General features: G+C 34.7%; 1 protein-coding gene across 6 annotated transcripts in view; it reads right to left on the bottom strand.

Annotated features, from left to right (window-relative positions):
- Positions 1-27760, bottom strand: part of UBR3 (ubiquitin protein ligase E3 component n-recognin 3) — a 238463-nt gene that overhangs the window by 137143 nt on the left and 73560 nt on the right. For all 6 annotated transcript variants that reach the window (XM_034654712.1, XM_034654714.1, XM_034654715.1 and 3 more), the window contains exons 11-20: positions 23920-24006; positions 17598-17663; positions 17418-17507; positions 16199-16327; positions 15487-15539; positions 15252-15385; positions 14802-14887; positions 12888-13029; positions 10266-10362; positions 1304-1445 (exon numbers count right to left, since the gene is read on the bottom strand). In XM_034654712.1, coding sequence (XP_034510603.1) covers positions 1304-1445; positions 10266-10362; positions 12888-13029; positions 14802-14887; positions 15252-15385; positions 15487-15539; positions 16199-16327; positions 17418-17507; positions 17598-17663; positions 23920-24006 — 1026 coding nt within the window. The remainder of the gene's footprint in view (positions 1-1303; positions 1446-10265; positions 10363-12887; positions 13030-14801; positions 14888-15251; positions 15386-15486; positions 15540-16198; positions 16328-17417; positions 17508-17597; positions 17664-23919; positions 24007-27760) is intronic.

The raw sequence follows: 27760 nt of genomic DNA, 5'->3' as shown, positions 1-27760 counted from the left end.
CCAAAAAATGTCTGTAAATACAAATACTATTTAATAATAAAAAAAATCTACCTTTTTTGATGAAGAATATTTTAAATCATTTTACTGAATAATCCTCTCAGAAATTAATGAAAATAAACAATTCAAGATGTTTTTTGAGGCACATGTCTAAAATCTTAACAGGAATGACTTTTACAAGTAAGACAAAAAAATGGTTATGGGGTAGAGCTGAAAGAATGAGGGGTACAGAAATCTAAAAGTATTATTTCATTACATAGCAAACATTAAGGAAAACAACCAAATGTCTACTTAACTAAATGCAATGTATATTTTTAAGTAATTTTAAAAATGTGTATGTAGTAATTAAAAATTTGCATAACAAATATGCTCTTTAAAAACTTTTAATTTTTCAGATTCTGATTAGGAATAAGAAACAACAGTTTTTATATGCAAGTAATGAATCATGGAACTTTACATCAAAAACTAGGGATGTACTGTATGGTGACTAACATAATATAATGAAAAAAATTATTAAAAAAAAGAAACAACAGTTTTTCTTTGTCTCTAACTGTAACATTTATCATGTCTACACTTATTGATACCCATAGTTATTTTACCTATTCAACATGAGTATATAGTTCTTTTGTCTTTCATCTCTTATCCAGATTACATCATAAATATGCCTGCTATATATTTACATATACTCTACAATATTATGTATACAATTTCTGAGTACACAGCTAATGTTAGTCAAATAAATAAATAAATCAGTTCTACATAAGAAAACCCAAGAATAAAACAAATTCTAGGTAACACGAAAGAAAAAGTATCTATCTTTTCAGTTTCTTAGGTATTTACTAAAGCAAATTCTTAATACTGCCACATAGAAAACCATTCAAATTCCTCCATGTTACATTCCTAATCAGAGGGAAAAGCCAAGAAAACAGTTTGAAACACAAGGTCACTGGCCTTCACGGCTTAGTTCTATCATTTTAATGGATTCTGGTGGCTATTTGGTGCCTATTGTTCATTCCTGTAGTTTTACAGTATTTCACTTTTTGTTCTATAAGAGCCACAAATAAATATTCCTATCTAAAACTGGGTAAGATGAATAATTTCCCACAAAGAATGGTGTAGGTCCTCCATTTTCAACTTAGAATTCACATATGTGTGATTATGTCACATCCTCACACATCTTTAATGTATAAATACACTTTGCTTTATAAGTAGTATTTTTATGTAAATATTATCTGCTAACACTTTTACTTGAAAATTATGGAAATAAATTCTAATCTGAGTCTTTCTATTCAAATTACTACTGTACCTTGTAAAGCAGAGTGAATAGCACAATGTGTAAAGTTTTACAGTGCAAAAGTCTCATGAGACCTTTATAGCTGGGATGGAGTGGCGTCCTTTTCTTATAGGGAGGCCAGGGATTTCCAGGGAATTTTCCACTCTGTTTTAAACTGTAAAAACAAAGAAAAACTAATATTAGATGATAGACTTAAGATTAAATTGTGGTTTACATAGTGATTTATAGATCATTTTTGTCATATTTTTCTGTGCAGTACAATTTTTAATTAAATTGCTCAAAAATGCCAAACAGATATCTATTCTCTCATAATAAACATTTTTGTAATGAATAAAAATGAGTAGGGAGACCTAAGCTGAAAACTAGAAAAAAAAAAAATATATGAACAGGAAATGTTAACAAAAGGAAAGAAACAGAAAGAATACAAAATAAACTACTAAACAAACAAATTTCCAGTTACAACAATTGAAAAAAAATAGATAACCTGAAAATTCTCCCATCTACCAACAGCTTGGAAAGCTGGACAGAATATAAAATGTAATCTTTTCAATGTATATTTGAACTCACAAAAAAGAAAGTGAAGTTCCCCTGTTATCAGAAAAAGAACAGTAATCAACAACAAGCACTGACAATGTGTCTACCAGTGATTTTAAAGTCCTTGAGAGCCAGACAGATCTCAAGGTATTGGGCTCACACAAGGTTTAGAGATGGAACTAAGATTCCACATAAAGCTGACACCTTTGAAAAGCTTCACCCTCAATGAAAGGATAACTCACAAGGAAAATAAGAAAGTTCGTCTATCTCATCTGTGATGGAAGAACAACAGCTCCCCAGGAACATAATAATAATGAACTTATATGCAAATAACAGCAGACTCAAAACACAAAAGGCAAAATCTGAAAGAATTACACAGAGAAACTGACAAATTCACAAACATTATAGAGGATATTAACACATTTCTAACAGAAAGCCTAAGAAAAATAAATTGGTAAAGATTTTGAAGACTTTTTTTTTAAAGATTTATTTATTTATTTATTTATTTATTTATTTATTTGAGAGACAGAGATAAAACGTGCATGCGGGGAAGAAGAGGGAGACAGAGAATCTCAAGCAGAGGCCCCACCAAGCACACAGTTCAAAACAGGGCTCAGTCCCACAACCCTGAGACAATGACCTGAGCCAAAATCAAGAGTTGGATGCTTAACTGACTGAGCCACTCAGGAGCCCCAGGATTTTGAAGATTTTTAACAACATAATCAATAAGCTTCAACCAAAGACATTTAAAGAACATCCAATAATTAAAGAATACATATAATTTTAAGTACACTTAGAATATTTATGAAAATTTACAAAATACTAGGAATGAAAGTAAATTTCAAAAAAATACCAAAAGAATGGTTATATGGGCCACTACCACTTGTCACAAAGGAAATAAAACTAGAAATCCACTAAATGATAACCCAAAACTTCAGACATGTAGACATTTTATAACACAATGCTCTTAGAAATTCACACAATTATAATAATAGAAAAATTTAAAATTTAGAACCTAAACCATATAGAAAAAATTGTGGGATACAACTAAAGCCGTACTTAGAAGGAAACTCTCAGTATTAAATGCATGTGTTTTTGTAAAAAGTCAAAAACTAAGTGTCTAAGGGAGAAAATCCAACTAAATTGAAAGAAGATAATAATAAAGAAAAAAGTACAAAACAGAAAACAAGGGGGGAAAAGATGAAACAAAACAAAGTTTATTCTTAGAGAAAACAAAATCAAAGTTTATTCTTAAAAAAAATAGTAAAACTGGCAGTCCTCTGATAAGACTATCAGTCCTCTGATAACAAACAGCAAACACAAATAAACAATAGGAATAAAAAGGCATGGGGTGCCTGGGTGGCGCAGTCGTTAAGCGTCTGCCTTCGGCTCAGGGCATGATCCTGGCATTCTGGGATCGAGCCCCACATCGGGCTCCTCCGCTGGGAGCCTGCTTCTTCCTCTCCCACTCCCCCTGGCTTGTGTTGCCTCTCTCACTGGCTGTCTCTATCTCTGTCAAATAAATAAATAAAATCTTTTTAAAAAAAGGAATAAAAAGGCAAAGATAATTTTTTATTATATACTTAAGACAAAGTAAAATGTTTCCTAGAAAAATATACCTTCACCATCCCTTTCAAAAAGAAATAAAAATCCTAAGTAAGACTATAACCTTTAAAGACCGTGACTTAGTTTTAAATTATACCTCAAAAAACAAACAAACAAAAAAACCAAAAAAAAACCCAACATGAGACCCAGGTAGTTAAATAGGCAAGTTCTATTAAAACTTCAAAAAACAGGGGCGCCTGGGTGGCACAGCGGTTAAGCGTCTGCCTTCAGCTCAGGGCATGATCCTGGCGTTCTGGGATCGAGCCCCACATCAGGCTCCTCCACTATGAGCCTGCTTCTTCCTCTCCCACTCCCCCTGCTGTGTTCCCTCTCTCGCTGGCTGTCTCTAGCTCTGTCGAATAAATAAATAAAATCTTTAAAAAAAAAAAAAAACTTCAAAAAACATCCATCTAAATAAGAATGAAGTTGGACCACTACCTGATACTATATGTAAAAATTAACTCAAAATGTGTCAAAGACTTAAATATAAGAGCTAACACTATGAAACTCTTAGAAGAAAACATAGGCATAAAACTTTGTAACCTGGATTAAGCAATAGATACGACACCACAGCACAAGCAACAAAAGAAAAAACTAGATAAATTGAATTTCATTAAAATTAACTTCTGTACAACAAAAGACACTCAAAAAGTGAAAAGACAATCCACAACCCACAGAACAGTAGAAAATATTTACAAATCATATTTCTGGTGTTAGTATTCATGATATATAAAGAGCTCTTTAAATTCAATAAAAAGCTACTCCAATTAAAAATGTGCAAAGGATCTGGACAGTTCTCCAAAGATGATATACAAATGGCCAATAAACACATGAAAATATGCTCAACATCATTAGCCATCAGGGAAATGCAAATCAAAACTACAATGAGATACTATTTCACTCACATCCACAAGGATGGCTATAATCAAAAAGACAGATTATAACTGTCAGTAAGGAGAGGGAGAAACTGGAACCCTCATACTCTGCTGACAAGAATGTATAAAGCTGAAGCTGCCTTGATAAACAATCTGGTAGTTCCTTTAACAATTAAACACAGAGGGGAGCCTGCGTGGCTCAGTCAGTTAAGCGTCTGCCTTTGGCTCAGGTCATAATCCCAGGGTCCTGGGATCAAACCCCACGTCTGGCTCCCTACTCAGTGGGGAGTCTGCTTCTCCCTCTGCCCTTCCCCCCCTTGCTCATTTGCACTCTCTTTCTCAAAGAAATAAAATCTTTAAAAAAAAAATTAAACATACAGTTACCTATGACCCAGCAATTCCTCTCACCAGCATATACTCTAGAGAAATGAAATATGTCCATACAAAAATTTGTACACAAATGTTCATAGTATTATTCATAATAACTCCAAAATGGAAAGTATCCAAATATCCATTAACTAATGAATGGATAAATAAAAGTGGGATATCCTCACAATGGAATATTATTTGGCAATTAAAAAAAATTGTACTGATACATGCTAGAATGTAGATGAGCTCTGAGAGCATTATGCTAAGTAAAAGAAGCCAGTCATAAAAGAACACATTTGATTCTATGTATATGAAATACCCAAAATAAGTAAATCCATAGAAACAGAAAGTAGATTAATTGTTGCCTAGGACTGGGGGTTGGGGAAAATGTGTAGTAATTGTAAACGGATATGGGGTTCCTTTTAGCGTGATGAAAATTTTCTGGAATTATTATGGTGATGATGACATAATCCTGTGAATATACTGAAAACCACTAACTGAATTGTACACTTTAAATGGGTGAATTGTATTGTAGGTAAGTTATATCTGAACAAAGCTGCTTAAAAAAATGTTCAAAAACAAATAATCTCCATCTCCTGAGATAAATTTTTGAAAATGGCAAAAAGATAAATGATACACAAATAATTCTATGATGCTAATATAACTTTGTTACCAATATAAAGACAACATGATACAAAAAATTTATAAGACTATGAGTATAATGGGGAAAAATTTTTTAAATCAGTAAACTGTAACAAGCAATATTTTTTTAAAAAGTGCATTATGACAAGATTGGGTTTTCCCAATAATGCAAAGATATTTGGATTGTAACCCAACATTTGCATCAACATGGATGGGATTGGAGGAGATTAGGCTAAGTGAAATAAGTCAAGCAGAGAACAACAATTATCATAGGGTTTCACTCATTTGTGGAACATAAGGAATAGCAGGGAGATTGTTAGGAGAAGGAAGGGAAAAATGAAGGGGGGGTAAACAGAGGGGGAAATGAACCACAAGAGACTATGGACTCCGGGAAACAAACTGAGGGTTTTAGAGGGGAGGGGGTGGGGGGGGTGAGTTAGCCCAGGGAAGGGTATTAAGGAGGGCACGTATTGCATGGAGCACTGGGTATTATACGCAAACAATGAATCATGGAACACTACATCAAAAACTAATGATGTACTTGTATGGTGACTAACATATCAAAATTTAAAAAATTATAGTAAGAAAAATAAAATTAAAGTAAAAAAGATATTTGGATTATATACCATCATCTACACAGATGTAAGAAAAGCACTTAATAAAATTAAAAACTCAATCATAATAAAAATTCCTGGTAGGCCTGCACTAAAAAAATTTTCCTCAGTCTGATACAAAACCACTAAAGTAAACATTGTATCTAATGGTAACACATGAAAAGTGTCAGGAACAAGACAAGAATGCTTTTCATCACTGCTATTATTAAGTACTATAGTTGAGACCCTAGCCAGCGAAGACAAGTGCGTGTGTGTGTGTATGTGTAAAGAAAAGAAACAAAATCATCATTATTCCCAGGGGCGCCTGGGTGGCACAGCAGTTAAGCATCTGCCTTCGGCTCAGGGCGTGATCCCGGCGCTGTGGGATCGAGCCCCACATCAGGCTCCTCTGCTATGAGCCTGCTTCTTCCTCTCCCACTCCCCCTGCTTGTGTTCCCTCTCTCGCTGGCTGTCTCTATCTCTGTCGAATAAATAAAATAAAAAATCTTTAAAAAAAAAATCATCATTATTCCCAGATGATTTAATGGTCCACATAAAAAATCTTTAAAAACCTACCAATTATTAGAATAAGAGTCTAAAATTCAAGTGCATTCTTATTCACTACAACAAACAGAAACTAATAATAAGAAATATGTATCTATAAAAATTATAAGATAACTGAATCTAACAAAAGATAATCTAAAACCTTTATGAAAAAATTATAAAATTTTATTGAAAGAAATTTAAGGTAACTTAAATAAATGGAGATATAGGCTATGTTCATAGATGGGAAAACACATTACTTTTAAGAGGGCATTTCTACCGACTGCTGAATGGATAAAGAAGAGACACACACACACAATGGAATATTACTCAGCCATAAAAAACAAATGAAATCTTGCCATCTGCAACAACATGGATGGAGCTAGAGAGTATTATGCTAAGCAAAACAGGTCATTCAGAGAAATACAAAAACCAATTGATTTCACTCATATGTGGAATTTAAGAAACAAAACAAACAAGCGAAGGGGGGAAAAGTAAGACAGGGAAAGAGAGAGAGAGACAAATCAAGAAACGGGCTCTTAATTATAGAGAACAAACTGATAGTTAAGAGGGGAGGTGGGTGGCGGGAGGAAAATGGGTTAAACAGGTGATAGGAACTAAGGAGTGCTCTTGTATTGAAGACCCAGTGATGTATGGAACTGCTGAATCACTATATTGTATACCCGAAACTAACATAACACTGTATGTTAACTGGAATTAAAATAAAAACTTAAAAAGATGGCATTTCTACCAAATTAATCCATGAATTTATCTAAATGCTGTTAATTTCAATCAGCACAATTTCAGTCAAAATCCAATATGTTTCATCACTAAGTTTGATATGGTCATCATAGAATTCTAGGCAAAGAGCCAAGAATAAATAATTATTATAAATAGAAGACAGAAGAAAGAAGGAGAAGGAAGAAGAGGAGGAGAAAGGAGAGAAACTTAACAATGTTTGTGATTAATTTACAGAAGGAACAAAAGAGATACTGATCTATACACGTACAGATACCTGATACCGTCAACTGCCTTTATTCACAGTAGTTATGTTCTATAAAGTCACCACAAATATTTAATTATTGCTCCTAGGACAAATACAGGATTAGGTTCCTGCAAATCTGCAGTCAATTTTGTTAATCAAAATTCCATTGCATATTTGCCAATGTCCTTGTAAATCAAGACCGCCCTATCAACAATGAAAACCTGCTCTTTCACGTGACCCTTTTCTGACTAACTCTTAGCAAGTATTTTTAAAATTCTTCCACCTCATGATCTACAGAACCTGCCTTGCCTGTATATTTAACATTTTTCACATATTACCTTTTGAAACATGAAGCCAGCCAAGCACTAGCGAAAAAAGGTTTAACATTTTCCTGACCCTTGCTAAACGTGACAGGAATTTCTTTGGCTTTTAGCTTCACAACAAAGCTATCCACTACACTTTCTTATCAGTCATCATTCATGAGTCCACAAATTTAGCTTTTAACCTTTCCATAGATTCATCACACATTACAGTTGCTATATTAACTCTTTGTGGAATGACCTCATGTACAGATCAGTGAATTTCCTCTACCTCTTTCTGGATGTACCATATTATTGATTCATTACCACTGAACTCACAGCCAACAGCGTTATAACCCATGAATGAACAAAGCTTATCTAACAATGAATTTTATCTGTAAGGCACATCAAAGCCTTCTTGCCCTTAAGAATTCCACACAGCACTTCAGTACTACATTTGGGGGTCACTTTAAATAGCAAAATCACAAACAAAAAGGACAAAAATGCAAAACAGCACTAAATACACCACAAAAAGGATACTTGTTTAGAGTATGAGAGCTAAAACAAGGGGGCAGAACTTTGCTCTGTTCAACATCAGCTAAATGCACTCTGCATGTCCACATACACCTGCAAATACCCAAGAAAAAGCTACAAGTATTAATTTTGGATTCAGAACTTTAGCAAGTAGCCAAATTTACAAATAAAGAATTTGCAAACATTGAGGATCAATTACATATGACAGAATTAGCATATTACAAATCAGTAAGAAAGGAATGAACTGTTCAATAAATGATCCTAAAGCATGCAGTTTTCTATAGGAGTGAAAATAAATAAATAAATCACTACTTCACTACCACAAACAAAAATCAATTCCAGGTGGATTAGAGATCTAAATGTAAAAAGGAAAACTTGAGAACTAATAAATTTTAGACAACCTAATAGAAAAACTGGCAAAGAGTAATCCATACACAGTTCTCATAGCAAGAAACATGAAATCAATATTTTAAAAGCTCAACCTCACCTAGTAATCCAGGCAATGCAAATTGAAGTGAGTTACAAATTCAGCACTTGAAGTTAAAATCAAAGAATGAACATAAGTGTTTAATTTTACTTTCACCCAAAACTCCAACAGAACTATAGTAATGGTATTTTTTAAAGGATGAAAGCCACAAAGATGGGGAAAATCACCAAAGAAAAAAATGAAAGATTTTATTATCTGGAAAGCATATGGACCTGGTAACTCATCTAGTAGCGCTAAGAAAACCAAATCACAAGAAGGGAATGAATGGGGAAAGCTGAGCATCAATCCAAGTAACACCACAGAATCCTCAAAAGGCTCAGAAACTGACAGCACCTGGTACCTCAGTAACTGGATATGGGGAGTTAGAAGTGCTCTCCCAGGGGCATCTGGGTGGTTCAGTCAATTAAGCATCTGCCTTTCACTCAGATCTTGATCCTGGGATTAGCCCCGCATTGGGCTCCCTGCTCAGTGGGGAGTCTGCTTCTCCCTCCTTCTCTGCCCCTCCCCTGCTTGTGTGCGTNGAAAAAGAAAGAAAGAAAGAAAGAAAGAAAGAAAGAAAGAAAGAAAGAAAGAAAGAAAGAAAAAGAACGAACGAACAAGAACACAAAGAGTATGAAGAACCTCAGACTCTCTCCAAGGGTTTTAGAGGAAGGTAGAGAGAGATCCTGATGGCTGAACTAGGCTTTGTTTTTTGTTTTTGTTTTTTGTGGGGAAGAAGGGGTATGCTAAAACTCTACACTACAAACTATTTCAGATATATATCTGTGATGGATCATAAATTCAACGTATATCTATTACTGCAATGTTTGGCAAAAGAGAAGTTTCAATTATACCTAATATCTATATTTACACTTTGATAAACAAATATTTTCTCAAGATCAAAGACATTTGTATCATTTAAAACTCATTTTAAAATATTTAACGTATGCTTTAGAAAAGCAGATAAAAGATACGATATTCAGCAATACATTTTAAAAATAGTCTATAAAAACAGCAAAAAAAGTGAAAAGATAATTCTTCAAACCTTTTTTCTTGCAATCATCATTTTAAACCACTTTGTTAAATATTTACAAGTAAAATTCAATTTGCTTTAGCTATTTTCCCAGTTGTGAAAACACACTAGTATTACCACACTTTTTGTAGATACCCACCCATCATCTCTGATAGCAGACAATTTTATTCTCTTAACTTGTGCCTCCTCTACTGGTTTAAAAGTAGAACAACACAAAACCAGATTTTGCATTCCATTGGTCAAATAGCAGCTAAATAAGCGTGTTATTTTTTTTATTTATGTCTATTTCTGACATTTTATAAAATTTACCAGATTCTGGATCAAGAATCTTGAGAACAAAAATACCTGGCAGATTTTTTTTTAAACTCAAAATATTATTTTCTCCCCTAAAGATTAAGAGTATACTTTAATAATAGCATATCACATTTGTGTTATAACTGAAATTTTTCTACATAAATACAAACCATCCATTATTATGCTAATATAACAGACTTACAATGCTGTGTATCTGTCCATTGCAGACTGCACATCTCTACGGTAAACTGTTCGAAGAATGACCATGACGGGGTCAAACTCCTGATCCCAGACTTCAGCTATTATTCAAAAGAAAGTAGAAACAAAACACTGACTTTTTAGGAATAAAGTCAATCCTTGATAACTAAGTATATTTAAGTATATTTTAAATTCATAAGATGGGACAGTTTGATTTGATTATATATTTGCTTTAATGAGTTTGATATTGTGACTACTTTTCTAAGCCGAAAATCATAATTTCATCATTATGAATGTTCTTTTAAGTTCAGTAAGAACTAGTAAAAAAACTATCATAATGTTAAAAAAAAAAATTATGTGATAACACTTCACCATAAAGTTTTGGTTCATCTTTTTTTCGTAAAGTGCCAACAAAATGTGAGAAACGCAATGCATTAACAACTCTGAAAATATTCAAAAATAAAAATATGAAAGCTAAATTAAAAAATAAATGAGCTACTGATTTTCAAGAGTCTTACTTTGTAATATTTTTAGTTTGGAAAAGATCTTCTGTTCTTTTGCTAAAATTGATTGATAGCCTTACCATCTTCACAACTAGGAATCATTATCCCACGTGTGGTATGTGTACAATTGGTGGTACACGGATGATTTTAAGTGTACAAAGATTTTTATTTTAATAATTATATAATTATAACATATATTAGGATACTGTACGTTGCATATAAAACCCATGATCTCATTAATAATCTTTGCACGAGGTGAAGTTTAAAAAAGTGAATCCATTTCAGGATATACAGCAGACTAGGTATATAATAACAGAGATGGTATTTAGCTGTGGAAAAATCTACAACATGGCCTGAGAATAATAATTTAGAAACCATTGCCTCAAGAGTGTATCTTGCCCAAATTAATTTTTTTCCCATCTCATTCTAGCAAAATTCTTAACATCTGAAAACAGTAAAAAGCTTAAGTTTCTCTCTATACATCTACTGTAATTTCGAGTTACTGGCATAAGAAACTATTAACAACTGTCCCTATTTTCATGTAACAGACCTTTCATTCATCTCAAATTATCTATCATAAGTATGACTTAAGATCCTTAAGATAGGCCTTCACAAAAACAAAGAGCTTTGTTATTATTTCTATTACCACTTCTTGTCCTTCACTTTTAAATCTATTAATTTGCAAAATTAAAATGCCAATGCTTTTATCAGAATTATAAAACTATAGCCATAGAAGAAAACTGTATTGATTAACTAGTCTCCAGACTTTAGTGTTCAGTGGCTCCCCACAGAAGTTTAACTGGGGCTGGTTCAGGAGCAAGGAGATGACAAAAGAGATGAGAAATGACATCCACTACCCACACCCACATTAACAAAAGCAGGTCTGTTTTCACTGCTTTTATATAAGAGATTTACTCAAGGTTTGGATCCCCAAAACTAAAAGCTTATTTCAACCACTTTTAAAAAGCTTGAAAAACTCTCATCTATTCCAACTCTCTCTTTTTACAAATAAGAAGTCAAATTCAAAGTTAAGAAACTGCTTTCCTCACTATCACACCAACTAGCTAACACAATTTGATACTGTATTTGAATATGAAAACAAGTTTCCTGACTAATCTTCAGAAGCCCAATGCTCCATCTCAGTGTCTCAAACTTTATGTGCATGACAATCATCTAATAAAGCTTGTTAAAAAAGCAGATTCCCAGAATCTATCCCCAAAGATCCTAATGAAAGCAGACTGGGGCTGAAGCATAGAAACTCATGTTTTTAATAAGGACCACAAGTGAGTATGACAGAGGTAATCCTCACATTACACCTTACTACGCACTGTACTCCACTTCAAAAATTCATCTAAACTTTAGATACAAAGTATTCTCTACAATAAAGAAACACTGTGCTTTTCCTTTAATAGAATACACACTGCAACCAAAGACTCTGGATTCACCTTTGTGAACTCCTGAAAAAATCCCACATGATCAGGCTTATTCTGCTGTGTTTTGCCACACAGGGCGTGCTATTTACAACTTCATGGGGGCATCAGTTTTTCAGCTAGACAAAGCATCCTGAGAAGTCAAGAAGCATGTAAGTGCTTCCTTCAAAATTTTAACTTAGATCAGTGAACATGTGAAAGTGAAAAAAGACAAGACTGAATGACTTCTGGCTCTTGTCAAGCATGTCTCTATGAAGCAAGGAGAAAACCTTGGAAAACCAACCACTTATGGAAAAGAATGTAAGAAAATGTAACCAGTAGTCTATACAGATTTTAATTTTAACTGTTTCAAGTTAAATTGGGGGTATGAGAACTATTTCAAAATTTCAAAATCAAATTTAGAGAGCAAATACATTTTTAAAAATTTTAAATATACAGTTTTATAATTTCTGGTTCATTTACAGTTGATTCACTTATAAAAATGAACTAGAATTTATATATAAAGTTCCTTTTCTAATTTAGAGTCATCTAAGAAGGTTTACTGTAACAAAATCATTTGTAAACAAATGGAAGCAATATCACTGTATACCATAAAAACTCAAAACTGAATACATAAAAAGCAAAACATTTTTTTGCAGTGTACACACTCATAAAACTAATTTTGAAAGAATACGTTAACGTATATAAACGTACCTTTAGGAGTGTACATGCCTTGCTGCATAGAACCTCCAGGTTCAAAAACAGGAGCCTTAAAATCAGCTACAGCTGACAGAACTGATTCAAAGCTGTAACTGCCTGGAATAATGCCACTTTTGGGATTTGGATTTTCTGGAATATGATGTATGTGTCAAGGAAAAAAAATTATGCCTAAAAGCCAGCTTTTAATTATAAAATTACCAAGGTACTCTAGTTTCTAACTACTTTTGCTAAAATAGAGTAATTGGCTGTAGTATATAAAATTGGCCACAAGAGGGCTATATAATACAAGAGTTCAATAATAACTTTTTATTAACTGTGAATTTTTAAAATATTTTTAATCTAGAAGCCTATTAATAAATTAAATGCTAAAGTAGTTCCCAAGTTTATTTCCCCCCAACCAAATTAGCCAAATTTCAGGAAATGAAAAAAAAATTTTTTTAATTAATCTCCATTTTCATCATTTTACAAATAATGTTATACTTTCCTTCAGAGAATCAAAAACAGTATGTTAAAAATTAGCCAAAATTTTTATGAGCAAAGATTATTTTTCCAAAAACACAAAATGTCATCCTCAAAGAAAAAAGAAAAAGATGCTAAACAAATTATTACAAAGAAGGAAACCAGAAAAACACAAAGATCCTTTTCCATTGATTTCACATCAATTAATTTTTTTAAATTCAAAGTTACAGAAGAATGCTTTTGCTCAGTTACAGCACTGACATACATTATATAATAGTTGAATGAAATCATCAAGTAGTATTATTGATGTTGCTTATGAAAATCTTCAAGGTTATCAAATAGGCATTCCATAGGGTTGTTTCACAAAATTTTAGCCGATTTATTCCAAACATATTTATAATATACGAAGTAAATTTAGTCTAAAATTTACAAAATAATTCTTATCATAGAATAATACAATCTTTGTCTAAAATTTTATTAATAACTAAAAAAATATAAAGTGTATATTGTATGCTCTGTCCTACACAAAGAACTGTAAGTTTTTAAAGTTTATAGACAATATAGTCTTTGCCCTTAAAAACCTCTTGGTTTGGGGAACCTGTGTGGCTCAGTTCGTTAAGTGACTGCCTTCAGCTCAGGTCATGATCCCAGGGTCCTGGGATCAGGCCCCACATGAGGCTCCCTGCTCTGTGGGGGGAGCCTGCTTCTCCCTCTCCTTCAGCCTGCCACACCCCCCCACTTGTGCTCTCTTTCTCTGTCAAATAAATAAAATCTTTAAAAAAAAAAAAACAAAAACTCTTGGTTTAAGACTAAATTCTAAGGGACACCTGGGTGGCTCAGGCAGTTAAAGGTCTGCCTTCAGCTCAGGTCAAACTCAGGGTTCTGCTACCAAGCCCCACATAGGGCTCCCTGCTCATTGGGGAGCCTCTTCTCCCTCTCTCTGCCCCTGCCCCGACTCATGCTCTCTCTCTCCCTCTCTCTCTCAAATAAATAAATAAAATCCTTTTTAAAAAAGACTGAATTCTAAGGGGAAAAAAATCCTTAAAATGTTTAAAAGCCTGGTAATAATTACAAGGTATACCTTTAAATTTCAGCCATGAATTCCAACCTGGGTATACAGATAAAGTAGACCTAGATGCCTTTTACAAAGTGTCCAGGTTCCTTTCACCAATGCTGCCCTAGAAGGGCAGATCCTTGGGTGCCCAGAGCCATCAGTTCTGAAGTCTAACCAAGGCCGATAAGAGCTCCCTGAGAGGTAACAATGAGGCAAAAACATCTGCCACTAGCCCTGAACATACAGCTGAACTAACAACTGAAGTTCTTTTTCCACACTATTTTTCAACTCTAAAAATATTTTTTAATCACAAAAGTGATATATCTCTAATCTGTACAAATTACTTATTGTTTAGATCCTATATTTAACAAAAAATTAAACTTTTAAAAGGATATGAGGTCCAGCAATGAACTATGTGTCCTGTCATTCATACACAATTGGGCTACCATCTCTGCTCTGAGAATCTCATCATCAGACATCCCTAAAACAATTAGAAAGAGAATTAATAAATCTGAATACATATAAATTATAAAGAAACAACTTACCACACTTTTTAATAAGCTGTTTTACCAAAAACGAGATGCTTCAAAAATTAAAGAGCAAAGACTGCAGTGCCCCAAGTATAGCCAGTTTAACTAACCTGCTGTTTGCAGTTCCCTTAAGTAAAGGGTTTTTTAAAGGATATTCTAAAAGGAATAACAACTATACAACATGTCAAGAGTTCGAAACAATGTTTAAATATATCCAAATCCTTTTCTTTTTTCCATAAGCCAGTTACTACCACAGGGAGAGGGGAGGAAAGGGAGAATAGTTAATACCCAAGCATTAGTACGAGTGCTTTTTACCTAAATGTAAACGAAGACTTAAAAGAATCACAAGAAATGTAAGAGCGCCTTCTAACATCGATCTCTCATGCTCTGCATCAAGTACTGTGTTTTGATGTTGTGACGCCATTGTCAACAAATCCACTACCTTAAATCTATAATAAGAAATATTTGAGACAGATTTTTTTTAAGTTAAAACAAAATCAACTTAAATTCCAAATACTTCCTAATACCTGTCTTAATAAATTATGCTTACCTTTCAAAGACAGATGAAATAAAATAATCTGGGTCAAGTCTAGAAGCACAAACCTTTAAAAGAAAAAAAAAAAAACCAGAAACTTTATTTCTCAATATTGTTTTATTTCTTATATTAATCATGTGGTTTGTTTGTTTGTATTCTGTATCTTATGATGTTTTGACATGGGGGGGGCCTTACAGACATGGGGAGAGACCACCCCTCTCTGGGCTATCTAAAAACAGTAAATATTCCTAAAGATATTCCTAAAGACAGTAAACAACTTACCTAGGAGTAAACCTCCTAAAGGCAAGTCAATCGCCCCCTTTATCTAACCCTCACACACCAAACCAATATTCCCCTTGCCCTAAACCAACCTAGGGCCAGGTACCTGATAGCTGGGGATAGCCCTGGTGCCCCAAAGTCCACCAGAAGTATTCAAACTAACCAATCCTAAACTGTTTCCCCTGCCTTGTCTTGCCCTTCCTATGCAAATGCCAAAAAAGGTTTTGCTCTAGGATTTCCCCTTGCTCCTGCTGCTACTTCTTGACCAAAATCTCATGCTTCCCCTGTGGCTCTGCATGGCATGTGATTTCCCTTCTCTTAGGAAATTTAAGTAATAAATTTCTTCAACACCACAGACCTCTCCGTGTCGTCATTAAGTCCCCTCTATAAACTGGATACAAATGAGACACTTCTAAAGTACAATATCTGCATTATCAAGTTGGCTTACCTGTAGTAAGTAAATGTCAGGGTCAATCATGGAATTACAGAAATGAGACTGGACATAGGTCATAGCTTGTCCTTTGATTTGTAGACCATTTCTTACCCACATATTGCTGTGGATTTCAGCAAGACTTGCCTAGTAAAACAAAAACTAAGTAAATTAGACAAAAAAGTCTCCTAAATTCAATCTTTATAAAAACATGTTATACTGAACAATCACTTCAAAATATTTTATAACTTGATTATAGCATAAGCCTGATATTCTGCCCCTGGTTAGTTTAAAATATTCAATGCAAATGCATATTTTGAAACTTTTAAATCCTCATTATGCTTTATACAATCCCTTCTTTCGGAGTTTATACATGAGTTAGTTTTCCATGATGATTCCTGGAAACATTTATAACACTTTAAAATGAAGTCTTTCATGAGGAATCAATGACACTGATATTTAACTCTTCCCTTCTCAAGAAAAAAAAAAAAACTTACATAATGCTTAAAGAAACACAGCAATAAGCATAAAACAAAGATGATTGTTCCAAACTAGTCATTTTTCAAATAATTAACAGGTAAGAGAAGGTCAGATTAGAATGTTTAATAACATGAAAGTTTAATTCTTCATGTACTTGTGTCCTGTATCAACGAAAACTTAGCACAGTCATAACTTCATCTCTTACTTGTTCCTAACCCCCCGTGTTAAAGTTCAATCATGTTTCACAAATCTAAAATTGCCAGGAAAAACAAATTGAAGTACAAGTCCCTCCACTATACATAAAAGTTTGGCCCACAAAATTATAGTATTAGAACTGAAAGTAACCACAGTGCTTATGCAGGAAAATCCTCTCTCTTCTCTCCTCTCATTTTCCAGATGGAGAAATTAAGGATCAGGTAGGTAAGTTACCCCAAAACACATGGGTAATTAAATTGATGTAGTACTAATGCTAGAAATCTATTGGGTCTCCTGACTCTCAAAATAGTGCTGTAGTACGTTAAAAACTTCCCTATAAATAAATACGGTGAAAAGAATTCCTGGGGAAATTACAACTAAATGTAAGTCTCATAGAACAAAAAAAAGACCAAAATATAATCCAGCAAAAATACCTAAGTTTAAAAAAAAACTTCAAACATTCTGGCTATAACAACAATGTAAAGGCATAAAAATAAAATAAAGAAAGAACCACATAACCAAGAAATTCAATTAAAAACTTTTTAAAAACCTGAATACATACTTGAATTTGGAGTGGGTGAATCATTAGTTTCATTAACATTTCCTGATCAGGTAAAACAGAATCCAAATCTAGTTCTTGACATTTCACAGCCTAAAAATTATGCGGGAAAAAGTTACTAATTCAATACTTAACCAATATTAAAAAAAAAAAACAACTAGAATTGTTGAATGATAGTCTTACCTTACTCAAAAACATAGCATAGTAACGATGAAGGGGCAGATGAAAAGTGACTTGGTTAGGTGCTGGCTGGAATAAACAAAATCCACAAGTCAAAGAATGTTTTACAGAAATTCAAGGAAGGTGTCAAAATGCTAAAACACTTTTACCTTCATTTATTCCTATACCTTCTTAATCAAAACTTAAACTTATAGAAGATACAGCTTTAAAAAACCACTGTATAGATAAAATTAATTCCATTTTAAATGCCTAAATGCAAGTTTCTGAAGGCAGAAATTATATACTACTCAACCCTGAATCCTCTGAAGCATCCAGCACAGAACAAGGGATGGAACAGGTTCCTTTCACAGTAGCCTATCTGGGAATCTTCAAAAGCATGCATACCAAACATGGTGATAGTAATAAGAACAATAATCACAGCTGACTTTATTCACATTACCTCATTTAATCCTCAGAAGAACCCTATGGAGTAGAAACTATTAATGTTCTCATTTTATAAGTAGGGAAATTCAAGCTTGGAAACTTAAATAACTTCCTAAAGTTAACGAACAGTGAACTGAAGAGCCAGTCTGGATTCCACTGTTCTATTCAGACGGGCAAGAGGCTTTGATCACAGTCCTAAAGTGAGGTACAGGTGAAGGGCTTGCCTATGTTCACAAGCTGGGTAAGATGCTCCCCACATTAGCACTGAACACACAGCCTCCATAAGAAAGCTTAGTACAGTATGTATCAAGGAACTTTGGCATTCTTGTGAATATTATAAAAATTGTATTTTAAACCTACAAATCCCATGGACCACTCTATCACTACAGGGCAAAACTACACCACAACTGTCCTTAAACAAATAAGAAAAATTAAAAATTAAAAAGGTATTATTTGTTTTTAAATGCTTTTACAAATATTTTCTGGATAAAATAAACTTTATCCAGAACATTCAATTATGCTAATGTAATATTGGTATAAAGTTATAATATACTTATGAAGAGTTGCAATATGTCACCATCCCCAAGTTTTTTTTTTTTCAAAACAAAGATAACATCCTCCTCAACATGTGAATAAGTGGCTACAGAAATTTGTTCTAATAATTTAAAAGTTTGCCTTCCACAAAAAAGGAAGGAATTTCTGATATATGCAACAACATGTAAGAAACTTAAGGACATTATGCTAACTGAAATAAGTCAGACACAAAAAGATAAATACTGTATGATTCCACTTATAAGAAGTACATAGAGTAGTCAAAATCATAGAGACAGAAAATATAATGGTAGTTGTGAGGGGCTGGAAGGGAAAGAAAAATGAGGAGTTACAGTTTTGGAAAATGCAAAGTTCTGGAGACTGGCTGCAGAACAGTGTGAATATACTTAGCACTACTGGATTATATACTTAAAAATGGTTGACAGTAAAGTTTATGTTATACTTATTTTACAATTAAAAATAACAAGTTTGCTCCCATTACTGGAATCATTTGAGTAACATTCTATACCAACTAGCTAAATCAGAATCTCCCTCAATTTCCTCTGAAGGCATTAAGGACAGTGGTGAAGAGTAGGCTCTTAAAAGCTAGATTTGCATGAGCTCAAACCCTGACTCTGCCACCTCTAGCTGTAAACCATGAGCAAGTTACTTTGCTCTGCACTAAAGGCCTGACCTGTAAAACAGGGATAATAAGCAGAAGGAAAGCTGTGAGGATTATCTTTAACACGGTACCAAACACACAGTGCTATTACCTACAAAGTCATGGACTTATCTTGTCTTTTTTTTTTTTTAAGTTTGTTTTTTTTTTAATTGACAGGGAGAGAGAGAGAGCCATCGAGAGAGGGAACACAATGAGGGGGAGTGGGAGAGGAAGAAGCAGGCTCCCAGCGGAGCAGGGAGCCTGATGTGGGGCTCCACCCCAGGACCCTGGGATCACACCCTGGGCTGAAGACAGACGCTTAACGACTGAGCCACCCAGGCGCCCCCTATCTTGTCTTTCAAGGCTTTAGCATTTCCTAAACTCACACTCTTCTTAGCCACTTGCTAAACTCTTCTTCCACTGCTTCCATATAAACTGGTGGTCGTCAGATGCCATTCTCAGCTTTCTATTCTTCTCCTTCTAGGTGACTTTATCCAGACTCACAGCTTTGACTGCCAGCTCTACAAGATGACTCCCAAATCTCTGCCTAGCTTACAACTCTCCCCTGAATTCCAAACCTTACATTCAAGTGTCTACTAAACATCATCACTTAATATCCCATGCAAACCACAAGTAGTATGGGTCCAAACTAAACTCAGCGTCTTTGTCCTAAAATTCAATCCTCCTCAATGTTTCTTCTCTAAATTCCTAGTAATTCGAATCTGAGATGTAGATTCCTTCCTTCTCACAAGGCTCCAACATCTGATGAGGCACCAAATCATGTTTATTAGATTTTCTAAATATCCCTTAAATCTATCTCCTTCCCTGTTTCCACACTGCCCCTAACTAACCTTAGCTCAGGTCCTCAACATTTAGTGCCTAGATTTCAGTGGTAGCCCCTGCTTCTATTCTTACTCTCTGTGAGACATCTTTGTGGTATCTGCCTAGCTTACAACTCTCCCCATCTTCTCAGAATCATTCCTCCCTACTCCATGTCCCAAACACACACACACACACACACACACGTACAATGGAGCCTGACAGTCAAGTTTATAATAGCCACATCTAACTGGAATCAACCAACCTGAACAATAAGAAATAAGTTTTCCTCTTAAAAACTTCAGGTTGGGGGGCGTCTGGGTAGCTCAGTTTGTTAAGCATCAAACTCTTGATTTTGGCTCAGGTCATGATCTCAGGGTTGTGACATCAAGCCCCGTGTCAGACTCCATGCTCCATAGAGAGTTGGCTTGAGGATTCTCTCCCTCTTCCTCTCCCTCTGACCCTCCCCCAGCTCACGCGCTCACGCTTGCTCTCTAATAAATAAATCTTTTAAAAATTTTATAAAAAAAAAAAAAACCTTGATGTTGGATTCAGAGACATCCTCAGAATCTTGGGAGTATGCTCGAAATTGTAACATTAGGCAGCTATAGGAAGGTAACATTTCATCACATAGGCAAAGAAGCACCGAAAGCCAACATTCAGAGGGGGAAGAAAAAAAGAGGCAAATAGGGCAAAGCAAAGGGCAAAGACACAAGCTCCTGCTCAGCTTTCCACTCAGTTCCTGAGGTCCAGCTGCCATAAGATCCCTGAGATACTGCCTCTGCACTCATAAGAAATTAGGCCTCCTCTAAATTAAGCTACCTCAGGAATGTTTTTTCCTTGCATGCAAAAGAACCTTAAATAACACATCTCTCTATTTAAACCTCTATATGTTGCCAGGAGGTGATCTTTCCAAAACATTAATTAAATCTTGTACCTCATCTCCAGTCACATAAAATCATGCATGGTAGTATCCTTAACCCACCAACCTTCTGTGCCTTTCTGCTGTTCCCTCTGCTTCAAATACTACACATCCCTTCTCCCAATGGATTAGCATATCTTTAAGACTTGGCTCAAATGACATTTGTACTAGGAAACGTTTCCTAAATCCCTCAAGCTAAGTCAGATACTACACTCTATTCCCCCTATAGTACCTAGTCACAACTTCACAGAAGCATTGGAATCATATTGACTGTTTACCTATCTCCCATTTCCTTAAATTAGGGACTGTTTTATCACCTATCTCCAATGTTTTTTAAATAGCAAACATTCAAATATTTGCTGGATGAACATATGTTCTACTTCCCTTTTATCAACAACTCTAGTCAAACCACCCTACCACATACTCCTAATCGTTGCCTACAGGATATTCATGTATTTGAGGATTCTTAAATGGCCTACCTGATTGGAAAATTTATTCTATTCCTTGTCTCTAATGAGACTAATTTGGCTTAATTCAGTTCAGAAGATATTTAATCTGTGCTAGATTCCTCCAATAACTGATATCCACTCACAAGGATGGTAAAAGAAATATTTATCACAAATATAACATGTGCCTCGTAGTCAGTCCTCATTGGCTAATATCTTCAATAAAGAGATAAGGAGATGGATTCAGCAATGCTAAAAAATTTTTAAATAAAATAAAATAACTTTTAAAAACCTGTCTAAGGGGCACCTGGGTGGCTTAGTCGGTTGCATGTCCAACTCTTGGTTTCAGCTGGGGTCGTGATCTCGGGGTCATGGGACCGGGCCGCATTGGGTTCCACACTCAGCAGGGAGTCTGCTTGGGATTCTCTCTCTCCCTCCTCCTCTGCCCTTCCCCCTGCTCATATGCACACTTGTGCTCTCTCTCTCAAATAAATAAATAAAAATAAAATCTTAAAAAGAAAAAACTGTCTAAGATCACATAGCTAGTTGGTTTGTGGCAGAGCCACAATATATACTTGGGTCTGCTTAACTCATTACCTCTTTCCACTGACAATAGCCAGCACCACTGAAATACAATCAGACAAGTACCTGGGTGGCTCAGTTGGTGGAGCATCCAACTCCTGATTTCAGCTCAGGTTGTGATCTCAGAGTCCTGGGATTGAGCCCTGCGTCAGGCTCCATACTCAGTGGGCAATCTGTTTGTCCCTCTCCCTCTGGTTCTCCCCACCCCCTGCTCTCTCTCTCTTTCTCAGATAAATAAATAAAATCTTTAAGAAATACTATCAGACAAGGAATTAAGAGATGTGGGCTCCAGACTCAGAACTACTAGTAATTTGCTATGTAACTATAGGCAAGTCATTTAATATCTTTGCATCTCCATTTTACATCTAAAAAAAAGGGGGTGGGGGATAATACCTTCTCTACTTCACAAAGTTGTTTTGAGGAACAAATATGACAGACCACCTAAGAAACAAAAAACTTTGAAAATACCATAAAAAGCATACCATACTGTGTGATTCCTTAAGTTCTATACTTATTTTCCCTTCTACTAAAAATCTATTTATTCTTTATAATATCCAATAAATTCCTAAAATATTTGTGTGAAAAACAAATCTACTATTTCCTTGAGTTCAGCTGCTCTATTTACCATACATGATTCTAACTGTCCTTAACTCCGCCCCTGAGCTCAACTGTTAATTTCATGTTAAAATACTACATAACCCTCTGTGTTTAATAGAGTTTTCCCCTTCTTCAAAGTGTTTTCTTAGTGATGCTACCACTTCAGCAACACCTCCTAGGTTTCAAAGACCAGTGAGAACTGGAATGAGAGAAGCTCCAGCTGAGGGACTAATCCTAGAGGGGGCGAAGAAGGAGTAAAGCACGTTGAAAGTACGGAGGCATAATATGAATCTAATCATGGGACAAACCCAGGCTAAGAGGTGCTCTACAACATAACTGAGCTAGCTGTATTCTTCAAAATAAACTGTTCCAGAAGGAGATGACTAAATGCAACACGGGATTCAGAATAGGATGCTTTTGCTATAAAGGACAACGATGGACAATTTATAAAACATACAGGAAATCTAAGGATTGGACAGTAATAATATCTTAATGTTAACTTCCTAATTTTTATAGTTGTATCTGGTTGTATAAGACAATGTCCTTGTTTGTAGGAAATACACACTGAAGTATTTGGGAATAATGGGCATCAAGTCAAATGGTTCAAGAAAACAAAGTTCTTTGTACTCCACTGCCAAATTTTCAACAAGTTTGTGAGTGTATCCAAAAATTTTTAAAAGAAAGGCGAAGAAAAAGAAAGAAAAATCCCGACCCCTCCTCCCCGAAAAAAAAGTTCCATCTGCCCAGAATTCAGAAATCAGATGGGGGAGTTAGAGTTGTCTGAAATATGGTCCTCCTTATGTATATGGCATATTCTGAGCCCACTTTATAAGAGGAATAAAAGGGGCTTCTGATAGGAAAGTTGGCCGACTAATTACAACCAAGCCCTTGTTTAATTCATAAGGAGTATGTTCTGAGCCAATTCTTCGCAGCTCGTTATTAATAACAATCACCTTTGTTCAAGCCCACAGGAGAACACTGACCAATTAATGAAGATGTAACACCCTTTCCATTAATCTCCCCTATCTTATTCACATTTGCGCTGTCACTTTAACCTCTCCAAATGAAACTAATTTTTACTCCTGAGAAACATGGAGACATATACACTTAATAACAGAAAAAGAAATCACACCATTCTCTAGGAAATTAGCAAGTATGATTAGTACACTTTAGAATCTCCTAAATGTCAAAGAACTGATCTTCCACCTCTCTGTTTTTAAACCTAATGGTATTATCCTCATTCTAGCTTCTTTCCCTTATCCCACAAAAAGATATTATTCTCAGTGTTAAATGAGATCTAATACTTTTCTTAAGTGCCTTTATATATGTCAAAAACATACATACCTCATCTACGAAGTTAATGGCATCAAACCAGTCTTGAAGAGCTTCAAGGCAATATCTAACAACATTTCGGGTATATTCTTGAGTTTCCTAAAATAATAAGTTATACAAATTTTACACTATATAAATATGTACATTTTCAACTTCAAATTATATGCAATATATAAAAGTTGTATATAAAATGGTAAAATATATATATTATCAAAATAACCACATTTGCCATTTTAAGAAATCCTTTCATGAATTAATAGTAATGACCAGAGACAATTAGGAAAACTAAGGAACACAACATGCTATGTCTTATATTCTTGAAAATGAATCAAGGCTGAAATAGTTTTATATGATGCATATCAAGTTCCCTTTGAAGAGATTCCAAAAATATTACAAGTTCCCTAATACTAACTCCTTAATGAGTACAGTTTCCTTGGGGATGATAAAAACTTCTTAGAGATGAATGGTGGTGATGGCTGCACAACACTGAGAATGTACTTAATATCAACGAACTGCACACCTAAAAATGATTAAATTGTATGTTATGCATATTTGCCACAACAAAAAATAAAAACAAACAGACAAAAAAGGAGCAGAGAACATTTAAGCAGTATGAGCAGCCTGTGGATATCTTAGTTTGCTAAGAAGAAAGGTAAGTGTGTGCCACTCAAAGGTAATACAAAAGAAAGTTATAATGTTTTATGGAGAAGTGGATCCAGTGAAATAGGCAACTATTAAGTTTAAATGGCAAAATAAATCACGATAACCTCTCTTTAAAAAAAATGAATAATGGGCAAAGGATCTGAATAGACATTTATCCAAAGAAGATCTACAAATGGCTAATAAGCACATGAACTCAACACTATCAGTCACTAGGAAAGCGTAAATCAAAACCACAATAAGATATCACTTCACACCTATTAGGAAGGCTCTAATTTTTTAAATGCAAAATAAAAAGTGTTGGCAAGGATGTAGGGAAACTGAAACTCTCATACACTGCTGGTGGAAATGTAAAATGGTACAGCCACTTTGAAGTTAAACATAGAGTTACCATATGACCAAACAATCCTACTCTCATAAACCCAAGAGAATTAAAAACATATGTTCACACAAAAACTTACATGCAAATGTTCACAGCAGCATTAACTAAACTAAAAATGTAACTAAAATGGCATTAACCCATGAATAGACAAGTAGAATGTGGTATATCTGTGCAATGGATTACTATTCGGCTATGAAAAGAAATGATACACGCCATAGCATAGTTGAACCATGAAAACATTATGCTAAGTGAAAGAAGACAAACACAAAAGGCCATACATATGTTGTATGATTCCATTTATATGAAAGGTCTAGATTAGGCAAATTCAGAGACAGATAGGAGATCGGTGGTTTCCAGGGAATAAGAGGACGTTGGGACTGGGAGGTATGAGGTTTCTTTAAGGGACGGGTGACTAGTGGGGAATTTCTGGTACCAGCTGCACAGCTTTGTGAATATACTACACAACTGAACTGAATAATTTAAGATGGTTAAAATACAGAATTTTAGGCTGTATAAATTTGAAATCAATAAAAAAATTTGTAAGAAAAAAAGACATTTGAGGGCCTTAATGTATAATAATAGTACAGATAGCATAAAAGTCAAGTAAATTAAAATCGTTAGCTACATATATATATTATGCTGTGCCTTTAAGGAACACTAAAGTCTCCCATTGCTGCTTTCTCCTTCACCCTGCTCAGTCTCCTGTCCTGTTAATTCTTCCTTAATATTATCATGTAGGTCCACTCTTATGCCCACTACCCCAGTCCAAATATCACTTATCTGGTTTCCTTGCCAGCAGTCTCACCCTGTTTTAATCCACCCTATATGAAATTTATCTTTATAACAATATTATTTTATATATTATGTTTCCTGATTTCTTGCTGAAAAAAATTTAATGGCACTTTTAAGTTATCATAAATAATGTGTCATAACCAACCTAAGGTGGCAGGTAACTCAACAGATAAAGAAACATTTAAAACCAAATTCTCCCATTACCAAGAGTTCGGGCAAAGATGTATCATAATACCCTCTTGGTGCAAGTATAAACTGATATGACCCTTCTGGAGAAAAATTTGAAAAGCATGTATCAAGAGCCTTTAAAAAAGGTGACCAGTTAATTCCATTTCTAAATATAGCATATTTAATAATCATGTCCAGATCACTTCCCTCCCATCTCCCACCACTAACACACCCGCCCAAAAAAACTGCAGTGTGCATGTTGAGTTACTAGTTTTACAACCTTTTCAGTCTGTTTATCCATATGTAAAAATGGAAATAATACTATCTACCTCCTAGTACTGTGAAGGAAGCAAATGAAATAATGTTTGTAAAATGCTCTGTGTCATAGTCGAGCACTATGTGTGACAAGCAGTGCTCCAAAGGGTCATGGCCAGACTACTCCCGTCAAATCTGCAGTTACCTAAAGCTGCCACTAGATGGAGATTCTACAGTTCAGATGTTCTTTAAGGAAGGCAAAAATTAGTGAGATTCTGGAAATGCGCCATCCCTTTATCCAATCTGTTATCAATCTAGTATTAATTGTTTAACTAGCCCTTAACATTTTCAATAACCAAACACATTTAGGGCAATCATACAAAGAAGATAAGCTATCAGGTGAAGTTCTTTTTATTGTTAATCCTTTAGTTTTATATCTTATAATTAGAGAATAGAAAAAACGAAATAGCTAATTTTTTTTTTACTTTAATAGTCTTTCTTCTAGCTTACATTTCTAAACCCAACAACAGTACTGCTGAAAAGCTCTAGACATTCTTGCTTTTAACAGACAATTATACCAAAGTGGGAAAGAGCACAAGTTCTGAAATCAGATGGATTTGTTTTCAAACTCAGTTTCTACTTAATAGCTGTATGAACTTGGGCAAGATATTTAACTTCTGAAAGAAAGAGATGATACTATCTACTTTATAAGAGATGTAATGAAGACTAGATAAGAATATAAAGCAAAGAATATAGTGTGAAGAACAACGTCTGACAGAATGTGGGTGCTCATCAAGAGAATGTCTTACTTAGGAACTAAATACTCCCTTAACTGAGAAACTACTCTCTCAGATTCTATTAGGACAATATGAGCTTGTTTTCTCAACCCTCTTCACTTCTTAGGTTAAGGGAAAAATAACACACTGCAATCCTGGCCTTCAAAGCTAAAAATTAAACTACTGCCTAGAAACAATGAGTTCTCATTATCAGAGATAAACGTAACCCCAACTTCATAATCCAAATTTATCTTAAACACAGTTGTCAGAAAAATCTTCCTAAAATACTAATCTTTTTATATTAACATCATATCAACCTCCCTGCTGCATCACTGTCTTTTGTTGGCTTATAGGATACTGTGTTCCTCTGGTTTTTCTCAGCAGGCTTATCTCTGATGTCGCAATGTTAGTTCTTTCTTCAGGGCCTACTTCTCTCCCTACTTGACCTCATCCCACCCCGTGGTGATAAATACCATTTACATTACCAAGGGTCTAAAATGTATAACCTTAGTCCTGACTTCTGCACAAGACAAATCAGTCCCCACACCCATTACTCTTCACAGCAACCTATTATTTTCCTATAGAGTACACTTACAAAATGAATCTTTGTGTTTACCTACTTAACATCTATCTCCCCCATCAGACGCCCCACAAGAACAAGAACCACGTCTATTTGGTTCAACACACAAAACCTAAGCATCTAGATAGCGTCTGGCATAAGAACAGCATTAAACAAAATTTTTTTAGTGAATGAACAAATGAACCTCATATTATATGACAGTTTTTTTTAAATAAATGCTACAGCAGAAATTAAACAAAG

This window comes from Ailuropoda melanoleuca, chromosome 2, assembly GCF_002007445.2.
Source record: "Ailuropoda melanoleuca isolate Jingjing chromosome 2, ASM200744v2, whole genome shotgun sequence".
NCBI lineage: Eukaryota > Metazoa > Chordata > Mammalia > Carnivora > Ursidae > Ailuropoda > Ailuropoda melanoleuca.
This window is presented reverse-complemented; position numbering and strand designations above follow the sequence as displayed.